General features: G+C 35.0%; 1 protein-coding gene across 9 annotated transcripts in view; it reads left to right on the top strand.

Annotated features, from left to right (window-relative positions):
- The window catches only part of LOC143212089 (rho guanine nucleotide exchange factor 10), a 122551-nt gene that overhangs the window by 92605 nt on the left and 5616 nt on the right, over positions 1 to 24330 (top strand). For 8 of the 9 annotated variants that reach the window (XR_013009606.1, XM_076430421.1, XM_076430420.1 and 5 more), the window contains 9 exons: positions 17210 to 17423; positions 18838 to 19075; positions 20408 to 20590; positions 20699 to 20995; positions 21872 to 21964; positions 22039 to 22263; positions 22351 to 22512; positions 23180 to 23386; positions 23489 to 23803. Coding sequence is in view for 8 of the 9 variants with exons in the window: in XM_076430421.1 (XP_076286536.1) it covers positions 17210 to 17423; positions 18838 to 19075; positions 20408 to 20590; positions 20699 to 20995; positions 21872 to 21964; positions 22039 to 22263; positions 22351 to 22512; positions 23180 to 23386; positions 23489 to 23803 (1934 nt within the window). In the remaining variant the exon portion in view is untranslated. Of the gene's footprint in view, positions 1 to 3889; positions 6026 to 17209; positions 17424 to 18837; positions 19076 to 20407; positions 20591 to 20698; positions 20996 to 21871; positions 21965 to 22038; positions 22264 to 22350; positions 22513 to 23179; positions 23387 to 23488; positions 23804 to 24330 lie in introns of those variants that run through there. The other variant, XM_076430427.1, reaches the window with a different exon arrangement.

The raw sequence follows: 24330 nt of genomic DNA, 5'->3' as shown, positions 1-24330 counted from the left end.
AAGAGTCCCGAGCACCCGTCGGGGGCAACCTGTAATGCGACACTGGCGTACCTAACCTCGTCTTGACCATTTATGGGGAAATGACGCAACGCTGCGCGTCGTACATTCATCTCGCGCTTGTAAGCGTAGTTATATATTTTTTTCAAAGTCACGTCATTGTAGGTTGCTGGTAATTCATACATAAATCTCTTTAATAACCTTGCGGCAACTGCCGGCTTCATCTCGAAAGGATCGGACGCGAATAGGTTCATTAGTTTGTTCATATTTTCTTTGTATACAGGGTGTGGCCGGACGGATGGCACAACCGGGGAGGCTCTGATTCTACGTGTAAAAATCACTTGAAAAAGAAGAAATAACGTTTTCTCGTTTGAAGTCTCGTTTTCGAGAACATCGAATTTAACCCTTTGCACTCGGAGCTATTTTAACTCGAAAATTAAACATTTCTTTTGACCTAGAATATTTCCATTCTCCATGATTTTTTAAATTTGTATACAATGCCTCGTACAATACTTAAATGTTTAGTAATATTGATTAGATACCAACATATCTAATAATGTAAACAATATTTTCAATAATGGTACAGCAATTTTTAGTGGCGACTCGGAGGCACCATTCGAGTGCTAAGGGTTAAAAATGCAGCGAATACGGGTGCCATTCGATAAGAATCGTCTGCCACGTGTAATCATGATCAATCAAACCTACATCTTGCATGTACTAACTGTAGTATGCGGATCCAATAGGTCTTGAACTCGATTTCCTCAAATACGAGGCGTCAAATGAATAAAAAGATTTCATCCCCTGCCTGGAGTTCTAATACCCGTCCGGCCACGCCCTATACATGTACTGGATCACTGCAAAAAAGTCTTGATAGGATTTTCAGTTTGTCGTCAATTTTACTACTTATTACAAAAAAATTTCGATTAACCCTCAGACAAGGGACGATTTTTATAGGTATATAATTGGCAATGCTTGGAACCGTTCACAGCTCTAATTAATATTTTTTAAAATTTACTCTTGATGATATCTCGTGTACAGCTTGGCAAATGTAGCTGTGCGGCTGAATGTCCCCCGCAAGGGGAAATGTTCCCCGCTGCGCAGTGGCAAATAGGCAAACTTCACAACGATACGTCACCTGTCAAACGATTCACGTTGCGACAGTTCAGTTTAAAAGTATAGTGACACAAGTGTATTCACACAAACATATAAACAGTTGTTTTGTATGTTTACTGCTGTAAGAAATAATGGACAGTACGCACTTTTGACGAGGTGCGTACTTTACCGTTCAAATGTTGCATCCTTCTCTCGTCGAGTGCGGTCTTTGTTTTCTTATGCGCATCCCCCTGAATTTAGTCACCCGCACAGCTACATTTGCCAAGCTGTAGACACATTAGTGACATTAGTCTTTCCGATATCCTCACTGAAACAGCTATTCAGTTAGTCTAATTGCCACAAACTGAGTACTTATATGACAATTTGGATGTTCTCGGTCAAAAATGACTCCGGCACAATACTCGGAGGGTTAATACACCAGCGCCTGCTGCATTCTGCATACTAATTCTTAAAAATCAAACATGTTCCTTTACCTCACGATTAGATTGTGCATCCCCATGCAAAATTGAAATGTTGTGTATGAATTGCAAGACTTTAGCGCAAATATGCGAACTTTCTGGACCATACAGTGGAACCAAACAGTGTTTGGACTCTAAATGTCCAATTCTCAAGAGATTGTCATTATTTGAACTCTGATAATTTTCTCAGCAGTTTCCCAGTCCCTGTATCGTGCAAAAATATCTTAGGAGAAAGTGATAATGTTTAATGTAATGATCACAGTTCAAATACCGATAATTTATTGTAAATTTATTGTTGAAATACTTTTTGCATCGATTGTCTATCCACGTGAACCGTCGGCTATAATTATACTTTTTCCGCAATAAGAGAAAACGAGTCGTAGCGCGAGCCTAATCACATATTTTCTTCAAAGTCGCGTCATTGTAGGTTGCCGGTTATTCGTTCGTAAATCTCTTTAATAACCTTGCGGCAAACGTCGGCTTCTCGAAAGGATCGTTCGAGAGAAGTTCGACGCGCGGCATAGTTATTTTACCATAAGCAGATTAGCTCGAGGACGAAGCTTATCGAGACATGTGAAAAAATTCTCGTTCCATCTCGGCGAAGAGCGAAAGTCTGAGATAGCCAGAGAAACTGAGAACAGAGCTGAGTAAAATAGTATTTTAAATAGTAATTTATTTTAAAGTATGCGTATAACTTTAATAAAATTCGATTACAAGATTTGACGCATACAACAACGACAACGACAACTCGGCAAGTTAATATAAGCGTGGTGAAAAGAAAATATTTGCAGTCATTTTTGGAAATAGTATTTTATTTTAACACTAGGTTTACGAGACCCGTCAAAATGACGGGTTCTTATCTTCTTGATTTGCGATTATGTATGATGATTGTAAGATGCTTCGCTGAGGAATTATTTACCAAATTTATTTCTTGGGGTATATACCTACTATTGGAAAAATGACCAAATATTTGGATAGACACACATTCTTGTTATGTATATGTATGTATAAAATAATGTATGTATGTATGTATGTATGTATGTATGTACTTTATTGATTCCCCTTAGGGTTACAATTTTTCTACATTTTCACCTCAACCATATTTCCTACTTTACCCGTTTTCCGTCTTCCTAAAATAACTTATATCCTACCTTATATCTATGCTTATATCTAAATTATATAAATATATATACATATATATATATATATATATATATATATATATATATATATATACATATATATATAGCGAGAGAGAGAGAGAAGCAAACTATATACAAAAGACGCTATGTATACTATTTACAAATATTTACATACCTTAACCTATCACTTAAGCTTTAAATCTTACATACTAATCTTACATGCTAAAACGGGCCTCCTCTTCCGGTTGCTTATCATTCATTCCATTCTTACCATTCATACCATCCATTCTTTCTCTCCATTCCTCTAATTTCCTCAGCCACTCTTCCCCACCCCCTTCATCTTCTAACACTTTCTCTATCCACTCCTGCCATCCTTTTTCTTCATCTACTCTCATACATACCTCCCATACATGTTCCCATGTTTCCCTCTCCCAACCACACACTCTACATTTTTTCTCCTCTTCATCCTCCCAGTACTTCTCCCCCCTCATTCCATTGCCTAGTCTAAATTTCGCCATTCTCTTCCATCTACTCTCCCCCCACCCTTTCTTTAGATATCCCGGCAGCCCCTCACCCTTTACCCTCCCATACCAACTATTAAAATTCGCGTTCCTAATTCTTTCCCATCTTTCTTCACTCTGTTTTATCTTCTCCCTTCTTATTATTTCTTCGCTTAAGGACTCTTGCCTTTCCTCTATCAGTTTCGAAATCTCCTCTTCCGTCCACCCCCTCTCCCTAAAGAAATCCCATCTCTCTTTTTCCCATCCGTCCCTCTGCCCTCCCTTTCTATCTCTTCTTCTCAATTCCTCCCAGCATAGGCGCGCTAACTCCCCTCCCTTACCTTGCCCCAATGTATAAAATAATGTGAAACAGTTATTTCTAGAGCTCCGTAAACCTAGTGTTAAGAATATTCAAAATATTTGGACCTTGCCTTTATTTTCAATTTCAATTTTGTTTCTTTTTTATTTTTCAATTTCAATTTTAAGTATTATTGCTGAAAATAATGGTTCGAATTCGTTACATGTTTATGCGATTTCTCACAGTATTATAACGACGTATAAAATAGAATATTTAATTTCGTGTTACAGACTGTTATAATAGAAATATTTTATCTTGTGGTTCAGATTGTTAAAATACAATATTTTATTTTCGAAATTGTGTATTGTACTACTATTTTCTTTAAGCACAATCAAATCTAGAATATCAAATAGTATTTGAAATATTTATTTCGCCAGAAATAATGCCCACCTCTGACGGAGAATCATCGTCGTGGAAAACGAAAACTAAATGATCAGCTTGGATAACCTTGCACATGACACTGCGCCCGATTTTTCATGGCGACGCATAGTCCGGGAAATCGCGTTCGATCTGCTGCAATATTCATGCTGGCGCGGCGTGGCGACTGAAACTTTCAAATGTTTCGCGAACCGATGCACGCGCTTCGAACGGATTAGTGCGCGGGTTCATTATGTAATGCACACCGTGCAACATAACGAACGTCCACTGGCTAATTCCATTAAGATAGAGATCCAAGGTTCCAGGAACACCGGTTGGAAAAAGAACAGCCGGCTCTGCCGTTGGCACTGTAAGACTGGTAATCTGCGCGCAGCCCTGATACAATTTTTTATTCGGTGACACACAACCTTACTTTTGAAAGACGACCTGTACAACGAGCTGTCTCGTCATCGACGTAAAATCGTCTCCCTATCGTGAACGGTTAGGATGATTCGCTGACTGGACAAGGTGCAGTGATGTCTCCGGTATATGGAACTTGTCCCAATTACCCTGCCATTCAACTAGTTAATTAATGAAATACTTGATTTTTAATTTCATCTGGTCAAAATTTACATACAGTGAGTGTAAAAAGTGTTCATACGCCCTTGAAAAGAAGAATAACTTTTTTATAATTGTACCAGACAAGCTGATTTTCTATAATCAATTAGAAGCATTGGTATACGAAATGATATGCAAAAAAGATTTTCCAAATGATTATAATTTACAAGGTTACATGCGAAAATATAGGAAGCATTTTTTGAAACTTTTATTTGGGCCCTTAATGAAAATTTAAAATATATCTTTTGTAGATCTATGTTAGTTATGCACATACTGAAAATTTCATACGATGCTGGTTTCGCCGATCAATTTAAGTTCGTGTATGAGATACTTCCATTCACACTTGTGCTATTTTAAAAATAGAACGCTTCTTAAATAACCTTAAGGAGAGATTTTAAAATAGTCCTATTTATGAAACGCACGAGTCTGATTTAAAGTCGCATCAACGGCTAAGGCGATTAATAAAATTAGAACCGGAAGATACAATATGACAAATGGTTATGCACAATGCAAAAAATGTTGGGAGTACTACAAAATTTGATTATAAATAACCAGGGACAATGGAGAATTTTTTTTTCTTTAAATAATTCCGTAAATAATAATTATTTTGATTTATTGCGTCATGACATCTATTTTAATATTGGATTGGAACGAAAGTTCGTAGCGTTTGTAAATTAAAAATGGAGGTTAAAATTCAGATACTTATTCATAGATTTATTCAACAACATATTTTCCATTCTGTTCTATTACTTTTTACCATTTTCGAGGTACATAATTTCTTGTGTTATTGTATAAATACCATAATTTTATCTTCGGTTTTTAATTTGAAAATGCTACGAACTTTTTTCCCGACCCAATATAAACTATACTGTATTATCATTGATTGAATGCATAATTAGAAGATTAGCAAATGAATGTAGCCAACACCTTAATATCGAAATGAATATTTTCCAAGATAGATTTTCCACATACATACATATAGTCTTCTGGAACCACACCGTGCTATGCATAAAATTTCTGGGGACTATTGTTCAGAATGTGCAAGTGTGCGAATATACATATGTTATTGTTGCCTCGATTGTCCGTGTTTATCTGGCAAACGCGTTCGCTCGCGATTATTCACGAAACGAGCGTGGAATCGCGAACGTAATGGACGAAACGTTCAGTGAATATCTGCACTCGTGGCTACTGCGTTGGTCATGACTCTTCTAAGGAGCAATAAATAATCGTTGCTCGCACGCATAACACAGTCGATCGTGCGCAATTCGCAGAAACTTAGCCACTCTGATCTGTAGCGTTCATTCATGCTTTCTCATCGTTCGTCGACGTTGGTGTTTCTTCGGCAAAGTGTTTAACTTATCTTCCTAATTTATCAAAAGACGTTCAAGTGGAACGAAATATAAAAGGATCGAGAAGATTTATTTTATTTAAGTTAATTTAAACAAGGTCCCTTGGCGCCATCCATTTATTTTTGTTTTTGTGGTATTTATTCTTTATTATTATTATTTTGACACCTTTCCAAATCTTTTTGAGATGCGGTTACAGTGATTCGATTGTTCGTGGAAAGTACTTGATCATAAAAATGCAGAGAATTTTGTAACAAAAACATTGCAATCTATAAGGGTTTGTGAATCATTCTTTTCTGAGGCAAAGAAAGAAAATATTAGGTTGTTGCATATGAGGTGTCCGATTTTCGAATGCAAATGTTAGGAAGCGTTTTGATCAAGAAATACTATTATAGTCTGCAGGTTTGTTCCATAATACTTTAAGGTAGCAAGCCGATGTTTAATCTAATTATCTTCTAAATATCTAAATATCTAATTTTACTTTTAAATAAAGTTTATTCGTCGATGGTAAGAGAAACTCAAAAATGGAGATATGCTAGTCTTGTAAATGAAGAAGGTGAATGACCAAAAAATTCAATTTCTATCGTAATGCAATCCAGAAACTTCTAGTTCGCTGATAGAATATGTAGATTATAATTGTGGTTACTTTGGTGAACAAGATTTATTTAGGAAAAGTTATAGCAGCAACCTAATACGTGTGTAGACTAAAAAAGATATTGACAGCTACGGTAATGAATTATTACAGTATTATTAAGTTTAAAAACGGAAGCAATAGATCGTTATCCTGAACCTAAAACGGGTTACAAAAGTATGTGTAACGGTACTAAACTAATGCTTATGTATCAGACAAGGATGTGATCGAGCGCATAAAAACTTCTATGACTGTGCATTACGACATTTTTCGTCGGAAATTTAGTCGACATTACCTTGCAGCCTATATTTTCTTCTAGAATCATCAAGCATTTGCGTTTTTATTAACGCATTCGAACAGAATGAGAACGCATAACCAAAACATAGCGTTAGACATCATATTGGAAACGTATCTCGGCAGTGGAGTGTATTACCAATGTAAAAATGAGTAAGATACAGGCAGCATCATAGTTCTTCTGATGAGTTTCTTCAGGATTGTATCTAAATTTTATACATTAATTAATTTTTTCTGAAACTGCAACTCCTGTCGTTAAACAGGACTTGTTAATGAGAAGAACATGTTAACGTTCTCATGAATTCTATAATTTTTTCATAGATTCCACAACTTTCTCCAAAGTCTTATAATTTTTCATAGGTTCTACATATATTGTTTTCCTAACTACTATAGTTTCTCCATGAATCTTACAATTCCAGCACAAGCATTATAATTATTCTGTGAATCTTGCAACTCCTTTGTAGGCATTGTAATTTTTCCATGGGATGTACAATTTTCTTCCTAAACTTTGCTCTCTTTGAATAAAAAAAAAACCCCAGAACTTTTTCATAGGTCACACAATTTAACTGTAAGGTTTCCTAGATGTGGAAATTTCTCTATAAATCTTATTGTTCAAGCAGTCGACGGAATTACAAATCTAAAAAATCAAACCATGTATTTAACATAACATAATACACGCAACACAAACGATGATCAATCAACGACAAACAAATTTTCAAACAAACGCTCCTTCGTTTCTTTATTTCACACAACCAAATTCACTTCATAGATTTTTGCCCCTCACTCATTATGTTTCTTTCTCCTTCTCACCGCACATATCCATACACTTACAATTACAACTCCTTCATAGGTATTTCTCTATGAACGTTTACAATTTCTTCAGAGACACAATTTTCTTACGATTCTTTCATAGATCGTAGTGTTTCAATTCTATTGGGTTGGCAAGGAAGTAATTTCGGTATTTTAAGGTGAAATAAAACCGAATTTCTTTATTCAAACGATGAACTTTAATCAATAAAATATTTTCTTATTTATCCTTCCTTGCAAAAGATCATCGAACCAAAGGGAAAATACCTTATTCATTAAAATTCATTGCTTGAATTAAAAAATCGGGCTCTATTTATTGGGCTCTATCCAACCCAATAAATGAACAAATTAGTTGTCTGAAACTCTTCTTGGATGATGCATCCTTGGTTACAGTTTACCTGCATTTTGCAGTGAAAACCGTTCCCTCCAATTGATCCGCATCATAAATCACGCGACGCGACGCCGTTACCGCGAATTGCAACGCAGTCGTTAAATTATCAACGGTTAAAAATTCACGCGAAAATTACCGTTTTATATTCTGGACCTCGGTGAAACGTTTCCTCGTTTCACTTTGTGTGCTCTTCCACGCGGCAAGTAGCGAACGGTGTTGGACGATGCTCGATCACGGTACATTAGGCTGATTTGTTGCTAGATTTGACCTGTGTATACTTGAAAATTTCCATAAATCACAAACAGTTTAAGTGTACAGGGTATATCGTGTAGCTAATGACTAAACTGCGGCTCTTTATGCGAAATAAAAACTCTCTAAATCAATTGCAAGAAACAGAAGTGAAAGCAAAATGTATTCCGTCATATGATAGATTCAGTAAATCGAAAATAATGTATATTGTATTAATTAGAGTGCGGATTTCTAGGCAAAATAAAAATGTTCTGCGTTGATTGTGCGCAGCAGGAGAGTAAAATAAGCGTTGATTTCATCTCTTAATAACTTTATTGCATTAAAACTAGGGCTGTAACTTTCCTTCGAAGGTCGAAGATTTCGAAGCTTCGATTTCAGAAACTTCAAAGTTCCGAAGTTTCGAAGTTTCGAAGCTTCGAAATCTTCGACCTTCGAAGGAAAGTTACAGTTCTACTGAATACGTGAGTTTTGTCAAGCGCCAAGCCTGTCTTGCCTTTCTTTTCATTTAGTCCGCGATATCCGATTTCACCGAATTTAATAAAACTCATTAAAATTTTGTTTGCAAAGTATTATTTTTTAAGTACATTCGTGATATGATCCCGAAATTTATTAATAGAATGCACTCTTTTAAATTTAATTTAATTACGAAAAATCAAAACGGAAAGTTCAGTGTCAGTCACCGGTGACTGAAAGTTAATATTTTTATTTATCAAAAATCGTGACATGGTATGGAACTCATAAGTTACAACTTCATACGTTTCGAAGACTTTGAAATTTCGAGCACTTGGAAGACTTCGAAGCTTCGGAACTTCGAAGCTTCGGAACTTCGAAACTTCGAAGTTCCCTTCGTTCCTTCGAATCCTTCGAAGCTTCGAAATCTTCGAAGCTTCGGAAAAGTTACAGCCCTAATTAAAACCAACATTACAATATCCTAAATTTTTCGAATTCTTTACTGTTTTAATTTCACCCAGCCAAAATTTCTTGATAAATGCATAAAGATACGCACTCTAGTATTAACACATTACCGCCCGATGATTATTATGGATAGAAGTGGAAAAAATTGCGATTTTTCAAGATTTCCGGACTTTTTACCACTTTTGATCGATTATAACTCGGAAACCAATTAATCAATTTCAATGAAATTTTCAGAACGCATATAATCTATACAAGCTTACCAAACACATCTTTTAAATTTTCGTTATTAATCCATCTAACAAAGTTGTCAAAATCAATTTTTACTATCGTTTTTCACAATTCCGACCAAATGCATTTTTTCAACATATTTTTTAGACGTCATTTACTAAACTAATTCTTCTAGCCTTACAGAAAGGTTGAAGTCGTTTGGTCTATTCATAAAAAAGTTATTCTGATTTAAAGTGTGTGTGATCAGTAGACTGCGGATTTAAGTATTTATGACAAAAATGAGGAGGTGTAATTTAAAATAGCAGAAACATATTAGGAAAATGTAAACATAATATTATATAGATTTTCAACCTATTAAATATGGTAGGGAAGAAATTAAATTTCTATTTCACTCCAGTTTGTTGCAATATAGGTAAGAAAATTTTATTTTAGTGATCAGTTTTACTCCTAACTGTATTCTCTTCACAGTATCGTATTTCATCTATTCGTTATTGTCATGAACGCAGAAACTTCGCAGTCCACCTACTAATGACACAATCGAGTCAGAAATGGAAATGTAAAATTGTTCAGATATTTCCGGAACAAATGGACTACAAATTGACGATTAATTATGGAACGGTTTAATTGTGAAAATAAGAGTCTCTTCGATTTCGATCAGGTTTTCTATGCATTTTTGCTAACAATACGTCGACATACACATGCGATGTGCGCTTCATTCGGTTACGTAATGTAAGAATTTGTTATGCTGTTTATATTCCAAGCAGGCTGGTACACTTTGTACCCCGTCCACACTAGATGTCACACTGCTTTCCTATTAGCATCATCCTCGAACCGGCAATAATAATAGAACAGATTCTTTCTCATGACTTACTGCAGAACTATAAACTTTAATTTCCGACGGACAATGCATGTGGACAGTTAAACGTTCAAGTCGCAACATCCTCATTGGGACCTTGTATGTATTTGCATAATATATGTGCTGAGTATTATAGGCGCTTTCCTTTACCAACACGAATGCACGCACGTTATATTTGTTACACTAGTTATGTTTGTAGATAATCAAATCTTCTTCGTCGCACACTTAATGGCGTTCATTAATTTAATTTGACTATCTTGAACCATACAGCAGCGATATGTTCCGAACTTTTAATTTTAATAGGATCGCGATAGAGTTTTGGGACGTTGGAAAGTACAGGGTTACCTCGGTAGTAGATTGAGGCTGAAGATTAGTGATGATTTACAAAAATTGTAGCCTCGCTATTCATTTAGTCGATAATTAAAATTTTTATTATTTGTCCGACAAAGTAAAGATACATTATGCATCGATAAACTTCATACATTAAATCTCATAGACAGACGAATCTTGACGAATGACAGAATAATCTTGCCAATTAACGAATCATTATTACATACACTTTAACATCCGAGATCGAGTATGACGAAACATGCGATTATTAAATGAAATTTAATACTATGTGATATTAAGAAGTTTTCCGCGTGACTCGATACAATTTTAGTACTAAAACTACCGAGCACTGAAAGCGATTAAAATGTTTTAGCTGATAAAATGACAAGGCTCTATCTATTTAGATTTCGTGCAATTGTTTATCAATATGCGCTTGGATAAAGAAATTCATAACGACGCAACGTCATAATTTTAATAATTACAAAATTAAAAATGCAAGACGTAGATTTAGTGTTAATGTAATCAACTACAGTTGTAGCATTTATTTCTAATCTACTATTAAAATATAACAACGATTAATAATCAATATCTTTAATCAGCGATTAACAAGCAATCCATAAGTGTTTTGCAGTAAAATGTCTGCAAGCGTGAAAGATGGTTAATAGACTGTGGATTTGTATGCAAAATAAAAATTGTCTGCGTTAATTGCAAGACACAGGAGCTACGGTGACATTTATTTCTTTTCTTAACGATTCTAATCAGTTGAAAGTAGCATAACAGTATTTGTCAATTCTTCAATTATTTTCACTATTACTATGTGTATTTCGTCTACTCCTTTGTATCATAAACGCATAAAATTCTCAATGTAGTGATTAATTACGTTGACCAATGAAGCTCGTATATCGTATATAGAAAACAAAAAATGACTACATATATCAATACCGTACCTATGTTTACAGTAAATACTCTCAGTATGTCGATTCATGTTTCCTGTCGCGTACTACGCGCACTCGTCTCTCGACACAATCTAATAGCGCACTGTGGGTTATTTCACCTGAAAAGCGCGCAAAATCTCAATGTAAACAACTTTGTGTAAGACTAAAAATGTTTGTTATCTGAGACAGTTGGATATGCATACCGCAATATCTTTTTTCTCATTTATAAACTCGTGAATCAGCAGACTTCGTCGGAAGATAAGAGATTTCACGACACGCGTTTCATTTCTAACCGCTTCCTGAAACGTCATTCAATTATTGGCGATTTTTAAACGTTTTAAGGGAAATGTGTGAACTTTTGCATTGCAGACTAAATCGTGGATCAAAATCGAGCAGATGAAATTCAAAATTGTTGAAAAATGTTTAAAATTGAAGATGCCAGAATAATTAAGGGAAAAAGTAACGTTCAATTTAGTTTCTATTTCTTGCAATCGAGGCAGACAATCTTTTATTTTGCATAAAGATCCACAGTCTAATTATGACTTGATGTTTTCCGGTCAAATAGCCAACTGTGCAATGTAACTGGTGGATACGGTACATATTTGTTTCCTTTTTCGTTTTACTTTTCCAAAGAAAAGTCACTTGGGAAGCAACTCTCTGTTGGAATATCGTCGTCCTCTGAACTTGAACTTAGAACGTTTCTCCCGCAATTAACGACGTTGCTCATGCTGATGGACCCCGTGCGGAAACGGTAGGTTCCACGCGTTGCCGGTTTTATTGGATCTTCCGGCGTGAGTGTCGCGCTCAAGTTACTTCGGTGTTAACATCCAGGGTGACTATCTGGTTAACGCGAGTTCGTTCTGCCTGTTTCCCACATTTATAAACGACGCAGGAACATTTTCCCCTGCACACAGTGGTTTAAAACGTGCTTGCGACGCTCACAGTGTGTAAAACCGCCTGAAATCATTAAAAACACTGAAAACCTTTCTGCAAATATCGTGTACTGAGGATTTTAGGGTCGCTGATCACGAATTTAATGTTATTGGGTTATCAAGAAAGTAATTTCGTTATTTTAAGGTGAAATAGAGCCCAATTTTTTTTATTCAAGCAATGAATTTTAATGAGTAAGATATTTTCCCTTTGGTTTGATGATATTTTGCCAAAAAGAATAAACAAGAAAATATTTTATTGATTAAAGTTCATTGCTTGAATAAAGAAATTCGATTTTTTATTTCACCTTAAAATACCGATATTACTTTCTTGCCAACTCAATTAATCAATATGATAACTCGATTAATATTCTAATTAAGCGTTTCCGTGAAGAGATAATTAAATTGTTATTCAAGAAGTTATTTTACATATTCATACAAGAATATAAACGTTTTGCTAACTATGAACATTTGTTTGAACATCAAATTAAAACATCAATGTTTCAAACAAATGTTTCATACATACGAAGTATATAACTCTAATAAAAAATTTGACCACACACTAATAATATATGTATAAATAAATAATTCATTATTTGTTATTTGGTAAAAAGCTGAAAGAATATTTTCTTGAAATATTGTCGCCTCTTTCATTTCTTCAATAAGCTTACGATATCATCTTCTATTTTTAATATATGCACAAATTCTTCGCACAGTCATATGTCATATCCGCGATTTTAATCGAAAACAGTCTGCCAAGGCTAGCATCAATACCATGTTTCTTCTTTCTTCACACGTTTCTCACGTATAAAACCATAATTTTAGAAAATGAGGACACGACTAGCTCAGAAGGTATTATACAATCGTAATACTGTCAAAGATTTGAGAATATGATTAGATCGAGAAGAACCTCGTAAGCGCAGCAGGATTAATAAAGCCTTAATATTTATTAAGCAATTGACCAGGAAAAAAAATAGGGGTTAACATGGTCGCCACCAAGGGGTGATAACGTCATTGTAGGCCATGTGAACACGTTATTTTCCGTACAAGAGCAGAATTAAGCGAAATTATGTCACGAAAATGATAGCATCTCCTAATTTGTGTAATTGGCTAAAATTGTGGCTCAAAAAGTTATCATTGGACTGCGGATTTAATGCATTTATGACAAAAGTGAATAGATCAAATACAAAACTCAATAGACACTCAATATTGTTGTATTATGTTTGACTGTTTAAGTTGATTAAAAGGGAAAATGCGTTTTCATTAATCTTCGGTTTCTTACAAATGACTTGGACAATTTTTATTTTACATAAATATCTAGTTACGATTTAAGAGCTAATCACCATGTAAATCTTCATACAAAGTAGATACAATACACACTGCAGAAAATTACAGGTTCGCTAAATTTCTTTTCGCATAAATCAATGTGGGGAATTGTAAATTTTCGTAAGTGTGCGATCTATTGGCGTCCTTCATCCATGTTTAACTCCAAAATGTGGGAACATGGGAAGTAATAAATTACAGCGTCTTCGTCCTAAAATTATCCGCGTTGCAGTAGGCTTCTTCTAGTGCTAGTGGAACAGGTCTCTAAAGTTTACGTACGAGATTCAACGACGTATAATGGAACAGTTTGCCAACACGAAATTCAGCTCGCGTGAGTGATTCACCCGAACATCATCCTTATCTCCTTCGTTCACATTGTTCCTAAAGGTTTATTAACAAAGTAATGATTTTCTTAACGCGAACGTTGCCAATAGAATCCTAAGAACGCGAGTAATGTTTTCCATTGGTTGGTTTTGAATGATTGAAAAACTATCAGATGATAGATAACGAGATTTTTCGAGTTTGCTACATGTTGTACAGTTTGAGGATAATATCTTAAATAATGGAAAAGATTTTCTTTTATTTATCAAGCAGATTGTTAAACTAATTCACAGAATACTGTGGTGAACGGACTTCAGATTCTTGTCATTCATTTCTCAAATACAAGCAAATATATTTACGTTAACGAAATAGTGGTTTATTTTCGCTTTACTTTTAGTAATTCAATTTATGATCATTCAAAAAATAAATATCCTGTTAAAATTTTGTAAATGCATTACTTTATGGCAGTATTATTATCGTTATTAGACTGCGGATATTTATGCAAAATAAAAATGTTCTGCATTGACTGTGGTAAGCAGAAGCAAAACAAAAATTGATTTTATCCTCTGATGACTTTGTTACATTAAGAACATGTAAATTAGTAAGTTTATTATAAAATTTAAGGATAGGTTTTAACTTAAAATATAAATTAGTAAATTTATTGTAAAATTTAAAATTGAGAGGAAATTTTAAATTAAAATGTAAATTAGTAAATTTATTATAAAACTTAAGGAATATTAAAATGATCTTAAATTTTTCTAATCTTTTACTGTTTTATATTTCACCCAACCAATTTTTTCATAAATGCATAAAGATCCGCAGTCTAATTATTATTATTCCATTTCATTTTTCTGCTGAATTTTACAAAATGATCTACGAAAATGAAAATTTATGTAGAGATCTGCGATCTAGTAGTACAACGTAGTAAGACAAAAAATCATATACAACGATGACTACATACCTTGAACATTGCGACACAATTTTGAAGACACGTAATCTTCACCTTCGCGCATTAATTATCAGTAACTTCACTTGTGAAAAAGAACATGCACCGATAAAAGAATGCAGAAGTACCTTTTGGTGCACATAGTGCGGGGATTGTGCATAATTTTATTTTCCCCAATTGAACAACGACCTTACTTTAACAGTACGTTTCTTCTATCGATCGTTTTTGCTGTTAATAAATGTTAAATGCTTTCGGCGCAACGGTTCGATCATTTATTACTAATTATAAAGAAATTTTGCTAATTATCAAACAAAATCAACGTTTCGATCCTAGTTTGGATCCTTTTCAAGATTTATTTGAATCGCGTCTGTAAATTTTGTTGCGCCGAAAGCATTTAACATTTATTTAACAGTAGGGTTCGAAAAGAAAAGGATGATCAAATCATGAGCCGATTGACACACAAGTTGTATAAATAGAGACTGTCGTCACTCGTTTGACGAAAATATAGTTACATTAAGGCGTATGGTAATGAGTTGTCACGATCTCGAGGAGAGTTTAGCGAATGCTGCTCTTGCAAAACCTGTACTAGTTCACGTTAGATCCGCAAGACCGTGACTGTTAAGTCCCGATCGAAGATCATTGTTCGTATGAGATCATCATGAAACATAATATATCGTAAACGCGTGGAATTTTTCTCACTAAGTCCTACTCAAAAACTGAGCATTTCGGTTCTGTTATTCGATTCCTATTTTAAGCATAACTGCACATCAATATCAATAGTTGAAACTTTTAGTATTTCATACTATCCATTTTTAAATAAATTATTTTTTAACTCAATAGAGAGAACGAGCATTAAAAGTAATTGTTAATATTGCTTTGTAAGAATAACAAAATTGTATTTATTTCTACTATATGTATATTCTACTATGTATTTTATGAAAAACGAATATCGATGTGTTGGTGACAACAAGCTCGTGTCTATAGTTGTTAAAAGTTGCAAAGAAATAATTTAATTATTCATACTAGAAGATATAAAATATTGCTCGTTTTTTAATACATCAGACCTTAATATATGATTAAGACAGCGGACCATTGTGCAAGATAAAAATGTTCCACCTGAATTACAACAGACTGGAATAAAATAAAAATTTGAATTTCTTTCTTAATATGTTTAATAGGTTGAAAATAATATAACAGTGTTTTTAAACTCTTCTAATGTTTTCACTGTTCTAAATAACGTCTACTCATTTTTCTCATAAGTGTCTCAAAAAATCCGCTGTCTATTGTATGATCTATGTCTCTAAGGAAAATACTTTTAAATTATCATCCGCAATGAGTTTCCATTGTGATTCAGTAGCAAATACACACGGCATACAAGTAATATCAAAATAGGATTTAGGCAGAATCATATATTACAAAAACCTTCATCTATTCTAACTACAATTAAAAAACAGAACTTGTGTATTAATTTCTCTGTTAAGGCGGTAGACTCGTTTCCAGGAATGCAAGGGTGCGGGATCTGCGTTCTCATTTCTCTATGATACAGAAAAGGAGTTTTTCAGTAGTCAAAAGCGCTAGATAAAAGATCAATTTAGGCCGCAATCGCCCTAAAAAATTCTACTTTTACGTTTACGAGGCGTAATTTGCATTATTAGGCAGCGTAATTTGCATTATTCGGAAGCATACAACTGTGCTATATGCTGCCGAATAATGCAAATTACGCCTCGTAAACGAAGAAATAGGACTTTTGAGGGCGATAGCAACCTAAATCGATCTTCTATCCAGCGTTTTTGACTACTGAAAAATCCCATTTTTGTATTATCGAGAAATGAGAACGCGGATCCCGCACCCTTGCAATCCTGGAAAAAGGTGTCTACTCGCTTAAAATATGAATACAATGTTATGGTTTATTTATGTGCGATGAATGAATACACAGCCAAGTAGAGAATGCGAATAAACTAGAATTTGTTAGTTATTATATAAGCGCGTACAATTGATGGATATCGTATTAAGCACTCTGGTCAGTCTATTACGCGACTACTTCCACTTCGATAAAAATTTCATTGTCAGTTCAGCAGAATCGGTAGCATTAGTTTCATAAGACGAACCTAATTTCCCGCTGTCAGAATTGCGCCTTCAAAACGGTCAATGTTGCTTGATTTCAGATGAACCACGTTCAAGGTGCAGATCATGGGATGACGTAGGACCGACGAAAATGGAAACTGTCGGGCAAACGCACAGACAGCACCACCCTACCTTGAAGACGACTAGGTCCAACACTTCGACACAGTCAGCCAGAAGCGAGGACTCCTGGTGCTCCGCCTCGGATCATGACCTCTCCTCAGACGATGAGAGCGAGAAGAGTAATATCAGTATTAAGTAAGCGTTATGAAGTATAACTCTTTTAATTTTATCACAGCATTGGCCGAAACAAATACATACAGAAATGTCTCGATATACAGTAGGACCTCGATTAACCGGCTTGATCGCGGGAGACAAACAACCCGGATAAATTAAGGTCCGATGGATAATCGAGACCCGAGGGAAATCATTAAAATGTACATTATATTCCAAAATAAATTTTTCATTTTTGAAAATTTATTTCCCTTCATAATGTAATCGTATTTAAACGCATATTTGCTTATAATCGGCATCCGGTTAATCGAGGTCTTACTATATATATGTGCACGACATCTGTGAAAAATTTATCCAAAGGTTTCGACCGGTGAGACTTGCACTAATGAAAGCAAAGCAAAAGATTGCAGCTTTTCTAATTTTTGAATTTTTTTTATGAAACTTTTACGATTGTATTCCTTTGAGAAATATAATTGGAAATTGAAACACAGACATCCGCTTATCTACTGAAGAAGAATGACAATTTAATCCAAAATCGATTTTCTGTAATGGAAACTGTTTTAACCGCTTTGCTTGTAATATCGAGTTAGATATGAAATTGAATTTCACAAATGTCACACATGAAATATACGGATGTATAATACAATATCCAGTTTCTATAAATACATTTCCAAGAGTCGATATCAAGCAGAAATTATATTATCTGCGTACAGCATTTCTATGTACTCGAGGAAGTCTGAAAATTACGAAAGACTTGATTTGTAAACTATGCTTTGCTATATGTTTTGCATACTCAAACATTCTAGAAATAGCCTAATCATAAAGCAAATATTGAGATGCTCTCTTGAAACGATCACTGTAAAAATGTGTGTAATACGTTCGCGACCAGAGTCACCAGATATGCGACGTTCGCAGTCCCGTTATTTACTTCACGGTAATCAAATTAATTTTATATAATTTGGGTTGGAACGAAAGTTCGTAGCATTTCTAAATTAAAATTGGAAGTTAAAATTCAGATATTTATTCATGAACTTATTCAATAACATATTTTCTATTCTGTTCTATTACCTTTTTTATCACACTTATATTAGATTTTCGAGTTGTCGATGTTGTCGTTGTCGTTGTATGCGTTAAATCTTGTAATCGAATTTTAAATCACTTCCCGATGAGCTAGAGATATGAAACTTTAAACATAGCTTAAATTTAAAAAAAAACTGTGCGTCTAGGAGTAAAAAATATTTAAATATTAACCGTCACACCACGCCGCGCGACGCTCGGTAGTACGTCATCGCGTTCAGCGATCCCCACTCCGCGCGCCATCGCTCCCTACCTTTCATATTTTTAATACATATAATAATATAGACACGTTTTAAAAACTGTTAAGTTTTAAGTTACTCCGTCTGTATTTGTAATTAATGTAACGACCAATTTGTTGCAGAAGTAACTGCCAGTTAAGGAGTACGTTGCACAAGGCAAGGACACTCTGCGACAAGTGGAGGTCGCAGAATATGCGAGTGAATAACGCTGACCCATTAGACTCGCCTGGGAATCACGGAAGACTTTCAAGATGGTTCAGCATCCGACGAGGTTCGACGCAACAGTACGACGTCGACTCGTCGGACACAGTTTCTCTCACGAGTCCGATCAAGACTCCTCAAATGCCGCAGCTCTGCGAAGTAATTACCTCAGCCATTGTTTGGAACCTTCCTCTTCATCGAAAATATTCCCGAACGATAAGATACATTATTATTTGTCATTCAGAAAAATGAATTTGTATCTGATGTCCAGTCTCACTGAACTCATTATTTTCTTCTTTAACCCTTTGCCGTATCATTTTCTTCACGGTTACAATGATTAAAACGTCTTTATCTTCAAAACTGTCGTAGAACGGAAAAGAAAATTTATATTTTTCGTATGGCTACATTTATTTTAATGCTTAAACATTGATTACGAACGAATCAAGATTTACTTCATTTAAAAAGAAAAGCGTAATACTTGTTAGACTTCGTTTCAAATCTTCGTGACGAGTCTGACTCGTTAAAATACGGCAAGGGGTTAATTTGGCAAGTGAATAATGGGAATGAAGAATCAATATCATACATTTTTGTAGTCTCAACATATACTGAAAGAGAGACATCTTTTTATGCATGTCCTAAACATTTTTGTACCAACAACAAGATCAATACTGACTGATAATGTACGTTAACTTGTGAACTTAGGAAATCCGTGTTAATTACTCTAAATTTTTAGTCACCTGTTTAGTAGGCATATTTCGTAATTAATTTTTATACTCCAACACAGATTTGTTTTCTGAAAGTTTGTCTTTATCTATCTTTATCTATCGATGACAACTTCGTAGTTTCAATTAAGAAAGATTGAAATGAGAAATCAGGTACTAACAATTGGGGAATTCTTTAAAAGTATTCTCAATAGCGATCGTTGTTTTATTCATAAACCTACAAATTATCCCAACTTATATGATTTAATAATTTTTTGTAGGATTATTATTTAGAAAGGAATTATTAAACCTCTTTCAAATGTAGCACGATCGTTGAAAGGCTTCCATTACGTAAAGTAAACAGTGTTCAGAAATAAATCACAGTTTCAATTTCGTATTTTGAAGATACAATACTATTCTTCAGTAATGCAATTGTGTATGAATTTACAGATAAATGAAGCAAACAACAATATATAGATAATAAATAGAGAAATCTCTAGACGAACTATTTTGCGGTTAAACTTTGTTTCTGTGTATCAGTTGTAATATATGATTATAAGTCACATGACTTTGGGTTCTATTAGGCCACCTCATAAATAGTTCCCTTGCATATTTTTGGTAAATGAAGTGCAAAGACATAATCTTACAAGATTTACAAGATTTGTGTAGAAAATCATGAAAAATATATGAAGCACTAGGTTTTTTTATATTTTACTTTCCAAAAATATAACATAAAAATCACATTGTATTTGGAATGTCGTCGCATTATACTAATTCGGGTTTGTTCCAGGTCGAAGAGGAGAACAGTGCGATGGTGCAGTTTCAATGCATGCAGCAACGTCGTCAAACACCACCGGCACTTCCGCCGACACCTCCGAATTTAACTCCGCAGCAGCTGAAACGCAGACACATAGTGGCAGCCATAGTGCATTCAGAGAACGGTTATGTGTCGACGTTGCAGAGGCTAGTAAACGTACGTATCAAGCTGTCGAATCTATCTATCGATTTTCGATGATGTTATCCAGACAATCTGAAACTCCTCGTTTATTCCTCGTGCGATTACACCGTTGCCCTGTTTCAGGACTACAAGAAACCTTTGGAGGAGTCCTCGCCGCCTATATTGAGCCAAGGGAAAATAGCAACACTGTTTCATAGATTGCCAGAGATTCTGCAGTGCCACACGTTGTTCAGAATCGCGCTCGCGGAATGCGTCCGTTCATGGGACAAAGACGAGAAACTGGGCGACGTTTTCGTGGCCAGCTTTAGCAAGGCAATCGTGCTGGATATCTACAGCGGCTTCATAAATAATTTCTCGGTAGCCATGGACTTGGCTAAACAGGAGTCAAAACGAAAGACTGCGCTTGCTGACTTCTTCAAGGTAGACACATGAACCATTAACAGCAGGTGTGATTAGTTGAGTGTGAAGTGACACCTGGTTACAGTCGAGCCTGTTTGCTTGTTCGCATTTAGTACTCGTTTAATACTGAACTATATTTGGAACCGCTTCCACTAACACTCGCACCAGTTCATGAACAGCTCAAATAAAAATTACTTTAGTTTTTCCTTTCTAACCGTCGGGTTAATTTACCTAAATCGCTGGAGTTGTTCTAGTAGTAAATATGAATGTACGGACTGCACAACTGCAAAAGAAAACAATCTGACACATTTGATTGCTAAACTACCACTCATAAATCTACCACAAATTTATCAAATGTTTATAATAAAACAGGATCTGAAAAGACTAATTAATTCGAAATATTTCTTCTTATTAATAGCATTCTATTAAAAAAATTGGAGGTCACCTTTATTTCTGAAAAGAATAGTGCAAACACAAAGAAATCACATATGCCATTACGTCCCTTGCAAAAAACAGTATTGCTTTCTCCTTTTTAATTTTGTCTAATATTTATTATTTGCAAAAAAAGCGTGAACACTCTGTATAACTAACAAGACAAACAAATATTAAAAGCTTCTATATAACAATATTAAAGAGCATTATGTAGGTGTAAAACATGTGTGCAAATATTGATACAAACATGCGAATGAGTTATAATAATACAATAATCAATAGTAGTAATATGAAGGACAAAAGAATGATATTACTTTTGATTGGAATAATCTGTTAAAACATTCAAGTGTAATTGAACAAATAATTCATTTTCAATCTGCTTTTTGATTAGGAAATAGATCCCAAACAAAAAGACATTACATTAGTACTAGTACGTTTAACAATTTAATTGCTTTTCTGTTGCAGGTGAAACAAATAAGTGCACATGACAGACTGTCCTTTTTTGGACTAATGGTCAAACCCGTTCAGAGGTTTCCACAATTTATATTATTCCTACAAGTAAGTACCATGGCGAATCAGTATTTCGTTCTCTTCCTCGATGGTCGCATTAAAATAATATGAAATTTGACTAGGACTTACTGAAACACACGCCGCAAGGACACCACGATAGGATGTCGTTGCAATTAGCGTTGACCCAACTAGAAAGTCTAGCGGAGATGTTAAACGAAAGGAAACGCGAGGCGGAACAGTTCCAGGCGTTCAAAGAAATGCTACGACACGTGTCTGGAAAACTGTCTCATCGTCCTCTCTCATCTTCGTCCAGATATCTCATCAGAGAAGATAACGTCACACAATTGGTAGGTAGAAATTTAAAAAAAATTAAAATACAACCTATAGATATCTGCCTGTATTTATGACAATCATTCGCCATACTTTCTTTACAGGAATTTAATCAAAATGGCATGATTACAAAATCAAAAAGACGAAGATTACTACTATTAAATGATCTTGTGGTATGCGTTTCGGTGACACCGCGATCCGCGGAGGACTTCAGCGGAAGCGAAAGACTCACTTTGAAGTGGACGTACCCCGTATCAGACATTGAGGTACATTGAATAATGTTTTTAACTCATGTTTACCACTTAGAGTAAAGGTAGCAGTTACCGGGTATTTAGTGACGAGTTAGAAGTTTTTTTTATTAATTTTAAGGCATTCTGTAATTTATTTTGCATTATATGTGATACACGATTGATTATCAACCTTTTTTCTGTATCGTCAAATTTTTCTGGACGATTTTGTTGAAAAGCAAAAGAAATATTAACGATGTCTTACTCCGAAGTTGTGGTTCTATTTACCGCACGCAAGAAATTTGTGATAACAAATTAATTTTTTTTATGCCGTAGCACAATAAAATTATCATTTTATTATCCTCCGGTGTATCACAGTTTCTTAGCATTTTTTATAATCGGTAACGAAAAATTGCGTTGTAAACGCCAAAAATTATTGTAATACTTCTGATTTATATACGAAGAGGAAACATCAATTTCATTTTTAAAAATAAAGTAATACTAGGCACTTCATATTATTTTTATTAATTTCGAAAAAGTTTGTTTTGTGTCCGATAACCGGTTGGGGCACGGTAACTGGTACCTTTACCCTATATCAACTTGTTACATTTTTTCTCGTGCATTTCTTTGACATCCACAAACAAATTACGTTAGGAAAGTGAGGAACGAAAATAACATTAATATATGATACAATCAAACATTCTAGATTCAGGATACAAGTACTTCGCCTACGTTAAGTCGACTATTGACTGCTGGCCTAAACAAAGGTGGCAGCCTTAAATCTGATAAAAGTGGAGAATGTGGACAGGCAGGTGCAGACAATCTATGTGTAGAAATGAATGACCTTATGCACGATTACGAAGTAATGTCTAGGATAAGCGATTTAGTTGCACAACTGAAGGGTAAATACGAGGTACGGAGAATTATATACATATACATACAGCGTGTTCTTGTTCACCTGCTTATCAAATGAATTTATTTTGAATGTAATGTGACACTGGATGATCATGTACAGGGGATGACGTTAGAGAAGACCAAGCAAATTCTCCAATCTATACAACTATCGATACAACAGAAGGACGAGGATATGGTTTGGGCGGATAGTTGTTGCCTTCAGCTAGTAACGAAGCAAGGACAAATGTACACTTTTCAAACAGAAAATCCTCTAGTAAAGAAAGACTGGATAACCGAGCTTAGGCTAGCCCAGTTAGCTTTAGATCCAAATAATTCTCCTTCTTGGGAAGTACCTGAACAAGAACAAAGACCATCGACCAAGATGCCATTGTTCGTTAGTTCGCAACAGGTGTACCATTCGCAACATCAGACAGAGGTGAGACAATTACTAAGTGATAAACTCAAATAGCACAAATACGTCTTATATACATCCGATGTATGTCCGTGCCGGACGTTCTGTACGTCCTCGTTACGTATTGTGTAAGGTCTTCGCCCATTAGACCGCACCGCACCAGCGTTTTCACTGGCGCTCACCACTACCGCGGCCGTTCACCGCGCCGTAACCCGTCGAACGACCTAACCCAGACCGTTATAGTGGCGAGGGCCACTGAAAACACTGGTACGGTGCTGGTGTGGTGCGGTCTAGTGGGCAAGGACCTGTAAATGCCGTAAGGAGTCCTATGGACGTGTTGTGACATCCTCTAAATGTTCAAAAATTAACGTCCTCTGGATAGAACTTTTAAAAACCTTTTCCGAAGGTGTATATGATACGTTTTCCGAATGTATAAAATTGCTAAACAATTTTCATGTATGTATATGAGAGTGAATTGAATAAAAATGCAATTTAATTACATATACATACATACAACACTAATACACTGTACATATGTAATGTAGTAAATG

The sequence above is a fragment of the Lasioglossum baleicum genome, chromosome 9 (genome assembly GCF_051020765.1).
Source record: "Lasioglossum baleicum chromosome 9, iyLasBale1, whole genome shotgun sequence".
NCBI lineage: Eukaryota > Metazoa > Arthropoda > Insecta > Hymenoptera > Halictidae > Lasioglossum > Lasioglossum baleicum.
The sequence above is the reverse complement of the archived record's forward strand: the minus strand, read 5'-3'. Positions and strand labels throughout refer to the sequence as shown.